This window comes from Grammomys surdaster, unplaced genomic scaffold (genome assembly GCF_004785775.1).
Source record: "Grammomys surdaster isolate TR1022 unplaced genomic scaffold, NIH_TR_1.0 125946, whole genome shotgun sequence".
NCBI classification, from domain to species: domain Eukaryota; kingdom Metazoa; phylum Chordata; class Mammalia; order Rodentia; family Muridae; genus Grammomys; species Grammomys surdaster.
In genome coordinates this window covers 1,037,639-1,051,068 of record NW_021620768.1, presented here as the reverse complement: position 1 = coordinate 1,051,068, position 13,430 = coordinate 1,037,639, and the positions used below count along the sequence as shown (strand labels likewise).

Here is a 13,430-nt window from a genome sequence, read left to right as displayed (position 1 = left end):
TAAAAAAAAAAAAAAAAAAAAAAAAAAAAAAAAAAACTTTATTATAAACTCTTTGTCCTTCCTACTTTCCTCTTACTAGAATTTGAAATTTTTCCCCCATTAGATTTTAAGTACACTGAAGGTAAGAACCACCTCATCTCCTTTTTGTATACCACAAAAACTAAAGCAATGTTTTATATATAATAAGTGCTTACAGCATGACCTATTCCAGCCAAATTAATCCTCTTCTTGGTCTCTGTGCCCATCACTTTCTGTCCTGGTGGTCTTTCTTTATCCTCTCCCTCATCAGTCTAGACCAGCACTCTTCTACCCACCCCTGCCTCCCAGGTTACCACCTTTCACTTCCTTGGATTCCTCTAAGAGCAATTCCAATGAACTGGAATGTTCCTCAGTTCTACTAGTTTCCCACTTTAGTCTCTTTTCTTATTTACTTATATTTCGTCTAGCTAGTCATCCTCCTAATGGATTAACCATGGGATTCTGCTATGCTATTCACTCCACTGGTCTGCTTTAACAAATTCTATTGGCCAAAGGCAACTCTTTAATGGTCTCAAGATAGTACTGTTTTTGTTTGCTGGGGACTGAACCAAGGGTCTCAATCATGTGCTCTACCACTGGGCTATATACCAACAGGCTCTAAGGTTTTACTATAAAGGTCTACAAAGTTAATAAAAACAATTTTGTTGCAAAAAATAAAAACTCAGGTTGCACACACTAGTAGATTGCTGTGATAAGGGGTAATCTCATGAAGGCAATGGTCAGTCTATCTTTAACAGTGATCTCACCTGTAACTCTTTCTCCTCCTGCCTTAGCATATTCCTGAGGATTTGAGTAGCGTGCTTTTGGACTTCAGGATCCTAGGAATGGAAATATAACAGTAGTGAAACCTGGAGACTAGCACAATAGCTTAATTCTCTTATATCTGCTCATTCCTGGGTGAGGAAAGGTGTTGAGAGTAGAATCTTAGTTGTGAGTACACTCTGGACAATGTAACATCTTGCTGGAATGCAATTAACATAAAGTCTTAATTTTGTTTTAACTTTACTATTGAGCTTAGATATCCTGGCTATAATCAGCTTTAATAGTGGACTGTTTTCTAACTTCTCCAAAGCACTGGTTCGATCTTCTATTCAATTTGGAAACCTGTTTCTTATCCATATTTGCATCTTGCCACTGTGAAGTCTTTACACGGGCTGTTCTACTCTTGAGGCCTCTCTTCTACCTATTTTCGTTCTTTCTGACTCTTCCTCTGCTGACTGTCCTCAGGAGCGTATGCACTCTTCCAGGCAGCCCCCTTGCTCTGGGAAGCAAACAGTCTCCTCCTCTTTGCCGTTCAAGCACACTCTCCTAACATCAACTGGCAATAATCTCTAACAGATGCTTCTGTCCACGCCTAGGGCCCAGGTAGGAAGAGTATTCCCAGATGACCTCTGTGAGTCTTCACACAGTGAGGAAACACTGAAGATGCTACCTATAAAACCACATATGCAGAGGACTAGGGCATAAGGCATGAACGTCCTTTTATGTTGACTGCATTCTTAACTTTTTAGTGGTATTCATGTTTCTTTGGCCTATCTCTACTTACCACAACCTTGTTTAATTTAAGTTCCACTGAGAGAGATCATCAAAGAATCCCTAGAGTGATCAGGAAAACTATTACCTGTAGAGGTTTGGGTCCAGTAATGTGTTGTGGAGGTGGCAAGGGTGGAGGAGGTGGTGGTGGAGGAATCGTGGGATTAACTCTAGGCCCTCCTGCCAGAGATGTGTTCTGCTGGAGCCCAGAGACACTGATGGAGGAAGGAGAAGAGCCCAGGAGGGTAAGCGCAACATAGGCACCAGCTAGAAGGAAGAAGAGGAGGCTTGCTTGAGTACTCTTAGTTAAGCACAAACAAAATCATCTTTCTCCTTTCATTAAGCCTCACAACCCTGTAGACTAAAATCTCATTTTTAAAGTTCTAGCCATGTGCTAATTTCTGTCCTCCTGCCCTACACCAACCAAGTTCTCCTTTCTTCACATAGAGACCCCAACCAAAATCTCAACCACAAATATCCCTGGAAACACTTCCCATGAGCCATCTCACCCAAACTGCCCCAATCTTTTTTTTTTTTTTTTTTTTTTTTTTTTTGCTTTTTTGAGGAAGTTTTTCAATGTAGCTGAGAATGGCATTGAGATACTCCTGCCTCAGTCTAGTGCACTACCATGCCCAGCTTCCTTCTTTATCTCATTAAACTGAACCAATGTAAAGTGCAGCACACTGCCTGCCTGGTACACACAGGCCCTCTAAATTCTAGCGTTCCACTCTCCCAAGGCTTCCCACAGTCGTCAGTTACTTCCTTGGTATTCTGTCTATCTGACTCTGTATAGACTCACTTGGTGGGCATTCCTGCAGAAGTGTTTGCCTCTATTTTGCCTCCACAGATAGAATGTGAATGGAACAGATGACAATGAAATGAAGTGGTCTCAGTAGGATATGATCAAGAGGGCAAAGATGGTGTGCTACAAATGAAGAGGAACAGTGTCTACTTGACTTCATGCTACGGGTTTGCAGCAGTTTAAGTTGATCACTCATGTTAAAACTAAAGATGTGGTTTCATCTGTCTCAGTATCTATAAACGAAGCCTCTAGGGTCAATAAACCTGCCAATTTGTCCCAGAGTCCACCAAGTCTTCTATTTTTTTTTTTTCAGTTGTTATGCCCTAAGCAACTCACATTTGATAAGCTTCACCACCTCCAGGTGTGAGCTATTGGTCACCATGGTGCCGTTTACCTGTTGGAGGGACAAATAACATTGAGTATTAGTGGTGTCAGCCTTTTTCCAAATTGAAAATGTCATTTCCTTAGGCTATTTCCAAGTGCTTCTCAGTTACCTCTGGCTACTTGTTTACTCAAATTTACATTATCAGTTTGTTCCAAGCTGGCTACTAAGTTTTCAGGAATAAGACTCATGTGTCTATTCACTGACTTTTTCAGTTACACCTGTGTATATCAACTGGCCCTATGGGGTTTTTCCTTACTAAAGGGGTTGAAGTCTCTGCTGCTAGGATTTCTTTCTTCTCTTTTCTTTCTTCCTTCCTTTCTTTTTATTTATTTTTTATTGGATATTTTATTTATTTACATTTCAGATGTTATCCCCTTTCCCCATTCTCCCCCTCCATAAGCCCTCTATCCCATTCTCCCTCCTCCTTTTTGCTTTTATAGCATTTTAATTACATGCAAGTATTAAAGTCAGTTCTAGGTTGAGGAACTAGCAATCCAATAGAGGCAAATAGTCAAGTAACAAGCAAGACAATAAATACAAATACTCAAAGAACAAGCAAGGCAATAAACAGTCCCGAGGACTCCATTCTGCAAAGACAGACCTATATCTAGAAGATTATCTCATGCCAACACTGTGGAAGATAGACTCAGTAAGAATCCGAGGGCTTGGGTCCTTTACTAGCCACAGCTGCTTCTTCTTAACCCTGTTTTTTGTCTTTTGTGAAATAGGGATAAATAAAACCTATCCCAGAACACTTCAAGGTCAGTGAACTTGAAGACCCGAGAACACAGGCAGGTCATCTCCATCCCTCTTCCCTGTTATGGCACTACCCCAATCTAGTGGCTGCCTGAGAGTTAGAAATGAGAAGTATGAGAGAGGCCACAACACCTGCAGATGGGGGAGAGGTCAGGCTACTCACTTTGATGATCCGGTCACCCTCTTTCACACCAGCTTTCATGGCTGCGCCTCCTGTAGGGAGAAGAGCTGGTCAGCAGAGTCCTACAGACACCCCTAAAAGATACCAGGTCTACACCACAGTCCCCCTTAGATCACCTGGACTGAAATTTTATATCAGAACGTCAAATCCTGGGTGGACATCCAATTCTGTTCCAGCAACATGATGCCTTTTAACCTAGAGTGGACTGCATTAGGTCACACCTGCTGCTTTGTTCTTCACCTAACTCAGAGAATAGAGTTCAGACAGCCAAGTCATGTAGGGCACAGGTAGGACTAGGCTCTGAGAAGAGTATACTTTTGCTTTATTTGAATGTTTTAAGATCAGATAAGAGTTATTTCTTATCTCATGGGAAACACAATTTTACTGTATTAAATATAGTAAGTAAAGTAATAAGAAGAATTAGAGAAGTGGATTAAAACAATAGCTTTCAAACTGCTATTTTCAAACAGCTTATAACTCTTGAGAAGTTCATAAAGATAATTCTCTGGGTTCTTATCATTAGAGATAATGATATAACATTTTACTAAACAGAGTTTCAATCCATTGATAGTCTCTTCATTTGAGGTGGACCATATAAAGGCCTTCTGATGTCAGCTGACCAAAGAGGAGCTCAGAAGACCATGCTCTTGACCTTTTCAAATGGAGGGTGCAGAGTTTTGGTTCATCATATGGTTGTAAATAATTTCTATTCTTAACTTTAATTTATATTCAAGAAGCACAAGAACACTACAACAAAAACAAGTTAATGAGAAGCATAAACATTATATTTTGTAAATCTGCCCCAAGATGATCATTAAATCTTGTAAGTTGTATTTATCTGCTAAATCCCTCACAAAGTACATCTAGATGCTCCTGCTATATCAAGTCTACCTTTCATTTTAGCTTTCAATTTGGGAACTAAGATTGCCCTCTTCTAAAATGTATTATTTGAGGCTGGAGAGATATCTCAGTGGTTAATAGCACTTGCTATTTTGCAGAGGCCCTGGGTTGGTGCCCAGAACCATTCACTGTTCTGGGCACCAACTGTAACTGTTTGTAACTCCAGTTCCAGGGAATCCCATGCCCTCTTCTGGGCTCTGTGGGCATATTTTATATTATTGTTTTTGTTGTTGTTACTGTTTTTCAAGACTGTGTTTCTCTGTATAGCTCTGGCTGTCCTGGAACTCACTTTGTAGACCAGGCTGCCTCCAAACTCAGAGACTGGCCTGCTTCCGCCTCCCAAGTGCTGGGATTAAAGGTGTGTGCTCAAATACCCAGCGGTTTTGCTTGTTTGCTTTGTTTTTTTTTTTTTTTCCAAGCAGGGTCTCACTATGTAGCCTTGGCTTCCCTGGAACTCAATATACAGACCAGGTTGACCCTAAATACACACATGCTCAAATGCTGGGATTAATGTGTGTGCTACAACGCCCAGCTCAAGTTTAACATTTTAAAATTACTAGTTATTAGAAGTAACCTGATGTTTACATATTCAGGTAAGATAGCTACTTCCTCTCTAATTTCAAGTTATTTGCCAGTAGATTTCCACACACAGCACATTTTAGAAAGATTTATTTACTGTATATGTATGTGTGTGTGTGCATCAGAATGTACTTTACCACTTGGCTGTGATATAACCATGAATTCTAGATTAACTCATCTACCCTTCCCTTGGGATCCCCCACTTAAACAGCCTCCAAGTCGTGCAGCACCATCACATACACAACACCTTTAAAGATCTGTCCACTCTTGACAGAGGGTCATGACACTCACCAGGGCGCACAGACTGCACCAGCACAATGCGATCCCCACTAACTGTGAAGCCAAAGCCATGCTGGTCCTTTTGGATGATGACACAGCGCTGAACAAGACCTGTTGGGAATGGGGGACAGGAGTTTGGGCAGGCAGTCCCATTGGAAGGCCAGTGTATCCAAGCCAGCCAATTGCTTTTTAAAGATGTCTTCCAAGACTAATCCAATTCCCCAGATTCACCCTGTCCACATATACTGCTCTAATATATAGCATTCTCAGTGACTGGTAAAAACTATAATTAACTTTGTAATCCATATGAGAAGTGACCCTTCTCTGAAGTGCTGACATAGTTGTGATTGGTTGAAAAAGGGGTAGAGCTAATTCTAGCTGTGCTCCTCAAGACTAGAAATTTTATAGTTATACCCAGTGACCACAGCAAATGCCAAAGCTTGTCAATTGGTGCTACAGAGCTGGATAAATCATGGCAGCGATTTAGGGTTGTTTCCTTGCTAAATACAGGGAATGATAAGTGCCAGGAGAAACCCCTTTACGCATATCACTATTCATGCATAGTGTATGCCAACTGTCTTTGCTGTGGATCTTTGCTGGACACTGCACATATGACAGCACTCTGGGATGACGGGGCGTGGGTCTAGAGTTGCAACACAACTGTCCTAAGTCTCAATGCTCCAAGAGGTTTGAGGTTGGGCAAGTTTCCTAACTTTTCTATCTACTTTAGTTTCCTTAGCTACAAATTAAGTATATAAAACCCACTTCCTAGGTTGGCATAAGGAGGTAAATGCTATAAACCTCCTAACATAAAACCCAATACACACATTCCGTGCTCAACATAAAGTTCAGATGTTTTACACATGACTGTACAGGATTTCTCTATAGGGGCACACACCGGTGTCTATGTGCTGATATGCCACCAGGTAGTTAGTTACCTGTTGTCTCAGAGGTGTCAGAGGGCTGTCGGTGGTGAGAAGGGGATGTGCGTTCAGGTGTAGAATCTCCCAGAGAAGACAGGCTACTTAACCTGGAGAAGGAGTAAAGAAAACACATTAGTGAGCTGAGCAGGGAGGGACCAGTGGAAGGAGGCTCTGTTAAAAGGGGCCTGAGTCTTGAACAATGAAAGATAACCCGCCCACCTTATAACCTGGTCATCCCAATAGGAGATTAGTCATGTGTTCTACACTGTTGGCAACACCACCTATCTGGAATCCTGACTGGGCAGGGCAAGTATGGTCTCTTTAATAATCAGCAGAGTGTGAAAAGAAATACTCTTTGTAGAGTCAGACAACAAAGAGACAACAGCAGGAAGATTGTGCAAACATACATGTGCTTGCTGGGTCTTACCAGGATGCAATGGGGCTGATGGAACAGAACGGAGCAGCGGAGAAAAATGAATGCAAGAAAAACAAACAGCTAGTTAGTGTTAGGTGATGATTTGCAAAAGAGGAGACTGGAAGAACATGGTGGGCCAGACACATACAGAGGCCTCCATGAACACAGCAGAGCACTGAATGACTTCATCTCTTTGTCCCTCAAAGTCTCACCTCTCTAAGATGGTGCCTGGACATTTAGTACTAAGGAACTAGGGAAAGGGCAACTTGAACCCTTAATCTTTAAAAACCAGGATCATCTTAATAGCTTGAGCTTCTGAAAAGTCCATTTATCTTCTGGATTCTAGTGAAGAATAGGAATCTGCTCTGTTGGTGACCATATACTCCAACCTCACAATCAGCCCAGCCCCACAGCTGGCCTCTGGCATACTGCTTAGATATTAAGACCCTCAACCCTCTATGCACCACATTTCACCAACCAACAGATTCCTTTCTTGATGTCTTCTTTAATTAGGGAAGATACAAGAACAGAAAATAAACTCAGTACACTGATGTGGCCTGGCTTTTTAGAATGTGCACAAGTTCACAGCTTCAGAATCAGTAGCTGCTGCCCTCAGGAAGGGGACGGTTTCCATCTTAGCTGTTGTTAGTGACTAAGTGGACGCTTATGCACAGAATTACTGTGCACAATAGCAGAATACCAGAAATGATGATCTCATATCTACAGAACAATTCATAATTTGTCCTTATAAAACTGTGTATAAAGAATGATTTCTATGATGCTATTAAGGGAAGAGAATTATGTGGACATTTAAAGCAGTAGATAAAAAGGAAAAGATGATATGTCTGCATATTTGTTATATAAGTGTAAACACCTGCCACATCTTTGCAGCCTGTAAGTGAATCAACAGTGGTTTCTCTGAGGTGGAAAGGGGTTGGCTAAGGAACAGGTACTGGGCTGGAGACCTCTCATCATATTCTTTGTTGTGCTTACTTCTGAACTGTGTGAAGATATTAACTATTCACAAGAGTCAGATGAAGTGGCAGACAATTGTAATCCTGGCCTTTGGGAGGCTGAGGCAGGAAGACTGCTGAGCTCAAGGTAGTCTGGGCTATATACAACATGTTTTAGACTGGCCTGGGTTATATGGTGAGTCTCAAAAACAAAATAATACTCCCTATTCCACAGCCAGTCAACATCACCACCACCACCCTACACAAATTTAAAAATACGAAGACGCGGATCTTTTCTTCCCCAGAGTCATCCCTCTTACCTGGACAGATGAGACTGCTTTTTATTGGCTGATCTTTGGATCAGAGAGAGGAAGGCATCAAAGAAGAGGACGTGGGACCCAGGAGAGAGTGATGCAGGATAGGAGGAAGAAAGAGAAAGAAAACAAAACAACATAAACCAGACAAGACACTGGAGATAGTTAGTTAAAAGGAAAAACCCAATAGACCAAGGATGGGAGCTGATTCAGTGGTGAGCTTATAATAATGCAATTCACCAGTTTGTCTATGTAAAATTCCTCAGAGGCTCATCTTGTACTCAGCAGTAAGTACCAACTAGGTCATTAGCCATAATATTTAACAGGAGGTATGACCTGCTGTATGGTTAGGTGCTTCCCTGAACTGTTCTATAGGGCCCAGTATTTTGCCTTTCTCCAACAGGGAATATTATTGAACAGCATTGCTCCAGACACTGCCAGGCAATAGGGATACAAACAAGTAGATGAGGAAAACTTGTAGTTTTGGTTCGAACCCCATAGACTACCAGCCCCCTGTCAGAAATGAGTCTCTCAAAAAGGGCTTGCCAAGACTTTTTGGTTCAACTACTCCACTGCTTTCTTCAGTGAGCATCCTCCATCCAATACAAGCTGGGTCTGAATTCCTGAGAATGTCCATTTTACCTTGTTCTTGACTCTGGAAGGAAACTGGCTTTCCACATCTCTATTAAAACTCAGAAGATTCATTTGAACTTGGAAACACTTTTCTGTTTTGAGTGGTAAGGACTGAGTCTATGACCTTGCATAGCATGCGGTCTATCACTGAGTCAAGCTGGCCTGGACTGCATTTGAGCTGTGGCACGAATAGGGCTTCAAAATTGAAAGCAAGTATACATTATCTACTAAAGAAACTGCTGGGGACATGGGCAGAGATCAGCTGACCACGACCAGACTCTACAGGTTCCACTAAAACCAAAACCAAACCAAACCAAACCAAACCAAACCAAACCAAACCAAACCAAAACAAACAATTGGCCAGGGCAGGTGTGATAGAGAACAAACAGATTGTTAAGTGTTCCCCTCCACCCTGCTTCTGCCTCCACGGGCAGTGATGAAGACATTATTTTAAACAGAAGGACTTTGGCCTGGTAAACAGGAATGTTATTGGCTAAACAGAGACCTAAACGTGGGTTTCTGCCTACCAGGAACCCCCACTTAATCCTATCCCAAAAGTTACCTATGTCAGACAGGGGATCTAGTTCCTGTCAATCTGAACAGCCTGAATCAGATCAGAGACTCCGCCCTGCTGGATGTCATATAAAGTCCATTTGCTTTTCTGCCATTTTTCCTCTTCTCCCTGTCCCCAAGAAATAACCTTGGTAGTCTGATCTCCAACAGACCTGTCTTTCTACCCACGGAACAGTCTAATTTGGTGTTCACTGGGTCCTTGCTTACATCATGTAAATACAGCTGCATTTTTTCAAGAGAAAAAATAAGAGCTTAAAGAAGGAAAAATGATCAATGAATTGAAGGAGGAAGAACTGTCTATGTTAGGCCTGGTAGGTAGAAAGAACAGCCAAACTTTGGGTCATCTTAGTTTCAAGTCTGAGCATTTAGAAGGAAGACCTTAGAAGGTTAAAATATGAAAGACCAGGGAGGAAGCATAGGAGAGACTAAAGCAGTTTGATATGGTGGTCAGAAGAAAAAAATTTTTTTGCAGTTATTTTCTCCATTAAAATGTAGCACCAAAGCTCAGGTTCCATTTAATTTCAACCTTGAGAATAGAAATTTCCCCTCAAACATGCACTCTCTAGAGTTTTCTGATACAAATTATGCAGCTAAAATAGGACCATTAGAACCTGTTCTGGTATAACAAATGTACTTCCTGTCTATGGGTTTGCTCTTCCTTCAGTGCATTTTTGATCACGAGGAAGTTTTCCTTGTCCAGAAATTTCAGTTGGATCCCTATTTTGAACACTACAAACTGTCACCTTAGTACGTACACTGCCTCAAGCTTGGATTACCAAAACAAACCGACTACCAAGTACCGACACAAACTACAATCACGCCATTTACTCTCTGCCACATTACTTCCTCAGCCCTTCAAGAGCCCACGCCAGACTCCCCAGCCTTTTCACTACATGCACAATTTGGGGTGTGAGATTCACCTTTCATCAGGTGAATCTAAAGCCTTTGCAAGTTTACTCCTGACTGCTTCTCTCCACTAGCAGATCCTAAGGAATGCTGTGCTCACTTCTGCCTCCAACTTAACCATACTCCTTTTTAAAGATATTGCCCAATTGCTTATACCCCTTCCCCTCTATCAAGTTACCCTGCTCCGTATTTGATTTTGAATAATTTCAAACAGCACTAAAGCTGAAGCAGCAGGAGGGAGAGTAACACTCTTTATCAGCAGTTCTCAACCTGTGGGTCGAATGATCCTTTCACAGGGGTCACAGATCATATATCCTGCACGTCAGATATTTGCATTACAATTCATAACAGTAGCAAGATTAGTTATGAAGTAGCAGTGAAATAGTTTTATGGTTGGGGGTCACCACAACATGAGGACCTGTACTGAAGGCCTGCAGCACTAAGAAGGCTGAGAACCATTGCCCTGAATCCACCATTGTCACATATGTGCTCTGTCTGTCTCCCCCTCCTTTCTACCTCTCTGTCTTCCATCTACTTTTTTGTTTGTTTGTTTGTTTGTCTGTCTGACACAGGGTTTCTCTGTGTAGACCAGGCTGGCCTTGAACTTAGATCCACCTGTTTCGGTCTCTCCAGTGCTGGGATTAAAGGCGTGTACCACCACTGCATGGCTCCCCTTTTTTTATTATTTTTACATTTATTTATCTGGGGGTGTGCAGGTGGAGGTCAAAGGACAACTTGTGTGCATGAAAGTACCTGCGTCAGTGAATACCCACGACGGGCAGGGATTAGTGGACAGAGGCTGATACCAAGTATCTTCTGTTGCTCTCTGCCTTGCTTTTGGAGAAAGGATCTCTACAGAATCCTGACCTTACCAATTTGACCGGGCTCGTAGGCAGCAAGTTCTCTGTAAGCCAGAACTGGAATTAAGGGTACCCTGGTTTTCCTTCTCATGGGCACTGGTGATACCAACTCAGGTCCTTGTGCTTACACAGAAACTCACTAGTGAGTCCCCTCCCTAGCCATATTTGCTTCTTTTTCTACATAAATATTTTTTTCATTTAAAAATTGTAGAGACATCATGACATTTTACCTCTAACTACTTTAGTGTATACCCACTGAGTACCCTGAGACTCTTCTGTATGAACTGTGTCATCACAAAGTCTGATAAGTTAACTTTGATAGAATATTACCTAATGTACATTAGCATTCAAACTTCCCCAATTGTCTTAGCAATGTTCTTTATAGCCATTCCTTAACTGCTTCAACCTAGGATTTAGCCAAAACTCTTAGCTCGCTCGCCCTCTCTCTTTCTCTCTCACATACATACATACATACATACATACATACATACATACATACATAAAAATATACACTCTCTCTCCTCTCTACCTACTGAGCCCTCTGCTCATTTGATCTCTTATAACAATGATGTTTTATCATGTTATGTGTTATATATGTATGAGTATGTTTGTCAGAGGTCAATATCAAGTGTTTTCCTCAGTTACTCTCCACCTTATTTTTAAGATAGGGTTTCTCATTGAACCCAGATTTCAACTATTCAGCTAGGCTATTTGGCCAGTGAACTCCGGGGATTCAAATGTCTCTGTTTTCCTAGACTTATAAAGCTAGAGCTGGGTTTACAGATTCTATCAGTTCCAGCTTTTTACATGGATGCTGTGGATCTGAACTCAGGTCCTCACATCTGTACAGCAAGCACTTAACTGACTGAGCCATATCCCCACCCCTATAGAATATTTTGAAGAGTCCAAGCTGACAGTTTTGTTGAATGAATGGCCTACAATTGGTAAATGCCTGATGTCTCCTCATGATTAAAATCAGGTTAAATATTTTTGTTTGCTTGGGACAGAATCTCACTCTGTATCCCAAACTGTCCTGGAACTCACTATTTAGCCCAGGTTAGGCTCAAATTAAGTGTCCTCTTGCCTCAGTCTGTGATTATAGTAACATGCCACTATGCCCATCCTGGCCAAATATTTCAAAACATTGTAAATGATGCTGTATAGCTTGCCCTATGGTGGTGATGTGAGATTTCTTAAAGGTCAAAAAAATCTATTCTATTTGAAATCTGCTATGTGTTTTGAGAATTCTGTTCTCAAATAACCACTTACCCAAGTCTTTATATCTGTTACTATTATTTTTACTTTTAGAATTATATTTCTATTTATGTGTTAGTGTGTTGTCTGTGCTTCTCCCAAGTGTGAAGGTGACTGTGGAAGCAAGAAGAGGGCATCAAACTCCCTAGAGCTTGAGTAAGAGGTGCTGTGTATCTACTACTGTCTGATGTATTACTACTGCTCCTCATCTGAGAAAACTGCCCTCACTCTCTTTTAAGCTGCTAACAAGTAATCATATCCTTTGTTTCTTCCCCTAAAGTCATACACTATATAGTTCATTATCTTTTGCCTCCTTGGTGCTTTGCGTACACTAGCCCACTGAGCTGCACCTGAAATCTCTTCTCGACATTTGTTAAAACAGTTCAATTGACCCAGAACACCGGGGGGGGGGGGGGGGGGCCCGGGGGGCATACAAAAAAGAGGTTCACTCACATGTTCACAATCATTTTAAGAATACCTGTGTAACTTGTCCAGGATGTCAAAGGTATATGCACCAAAAAGGCATCAAGTCCCAGCCCCAGGCAAGGTGTGGCAGAATCTCCTTTCTAATTTTTTGAGGGTGTCAGAGAAGGAGGAACTGGCTATCAGACAGGTGTTTGTGGAGGAAGCAGGCAGGACTAGTATGCTGAGGGCTGGTTAGCTTGTCAACACTGGAGCACAGATAGAATCATGTGATATAGTTTTAGAAACAAAGCTTTAGGGCTGGAGGAGATGGTTCAACACCCATGTAAAAGCCAAGTATGGCAATATGTACCTATAATCCCAGTGTTACAAGTCAGGGCTGGAACAACCCAGGGGCTCCCTGGCCAGCCAGTCTACCCAGTCAGTGAGCCTATCTAAAAAATAAAGTGGACAAAAATAGATGGTGACATCAGAAGTTTACCTCTGGCCTTCACATACATATGCACGGCACATACGACCTTCCACATACATATATTCCTCCCCATACAGCCAACAACATCTGGTCCCCCCACAGCTTTAATAATTCAAACATAATTCCATGTCCAGGTTCAGTCCTTTCCTGGCTGTGTAGTTCTCAGCCAAGTCACCTGGCCCCTCCAAATCTGATTCCTAGCACAGCAGCAGCAGCAGCAGCAGCAGCAGCAGCAGCAGCAGCAGCAGCA

At 41.9% G+C, this 13,430-nt stretch overlaps 1 protein-coding gene across 10 annotated transcripts in view; it reads right to left on the bottom strand.

The window, feature by feature from the left end:
- Positions 1-13,430, bottom strand: part of Arhgef11 (Rho guanine nucleotide exchange factor 11) — a 117,277-nt gene that overhangs the window by 42,953 nt on the left and 60,894 nt on the right. For all 10 annotated transcript variants that reach the window (XM_028753341.1, XM_028753344.1, XM_028753339.1 and 7 more), the window contains exons 2-7: positions 6,393-6,484; positions 5,467-5,565; positions 3,679-3,728; positions 2,711-2,768; positions 1,661-1,839; positions 786-857 (exon numbers count right to left, since the gene is read on the bottom strand). In XM_028753341.1, the coding sequence (XP_028609174.1) occupies positions 786-857; positions 1,661-1,839; positions 2,711-2,768; positions 3,679-3,728; positions 5,467-5,565; positions 6,393-6,484 (550 nt within the window). The remainder of the gene's footprint in view (positions 1-785; positions 858-1,660; positions 1,840-2,710; positions 2,769-3,678; positions 3,729-5,466; positions 5,566-6,392; positions 6,485-13,430) is intronic.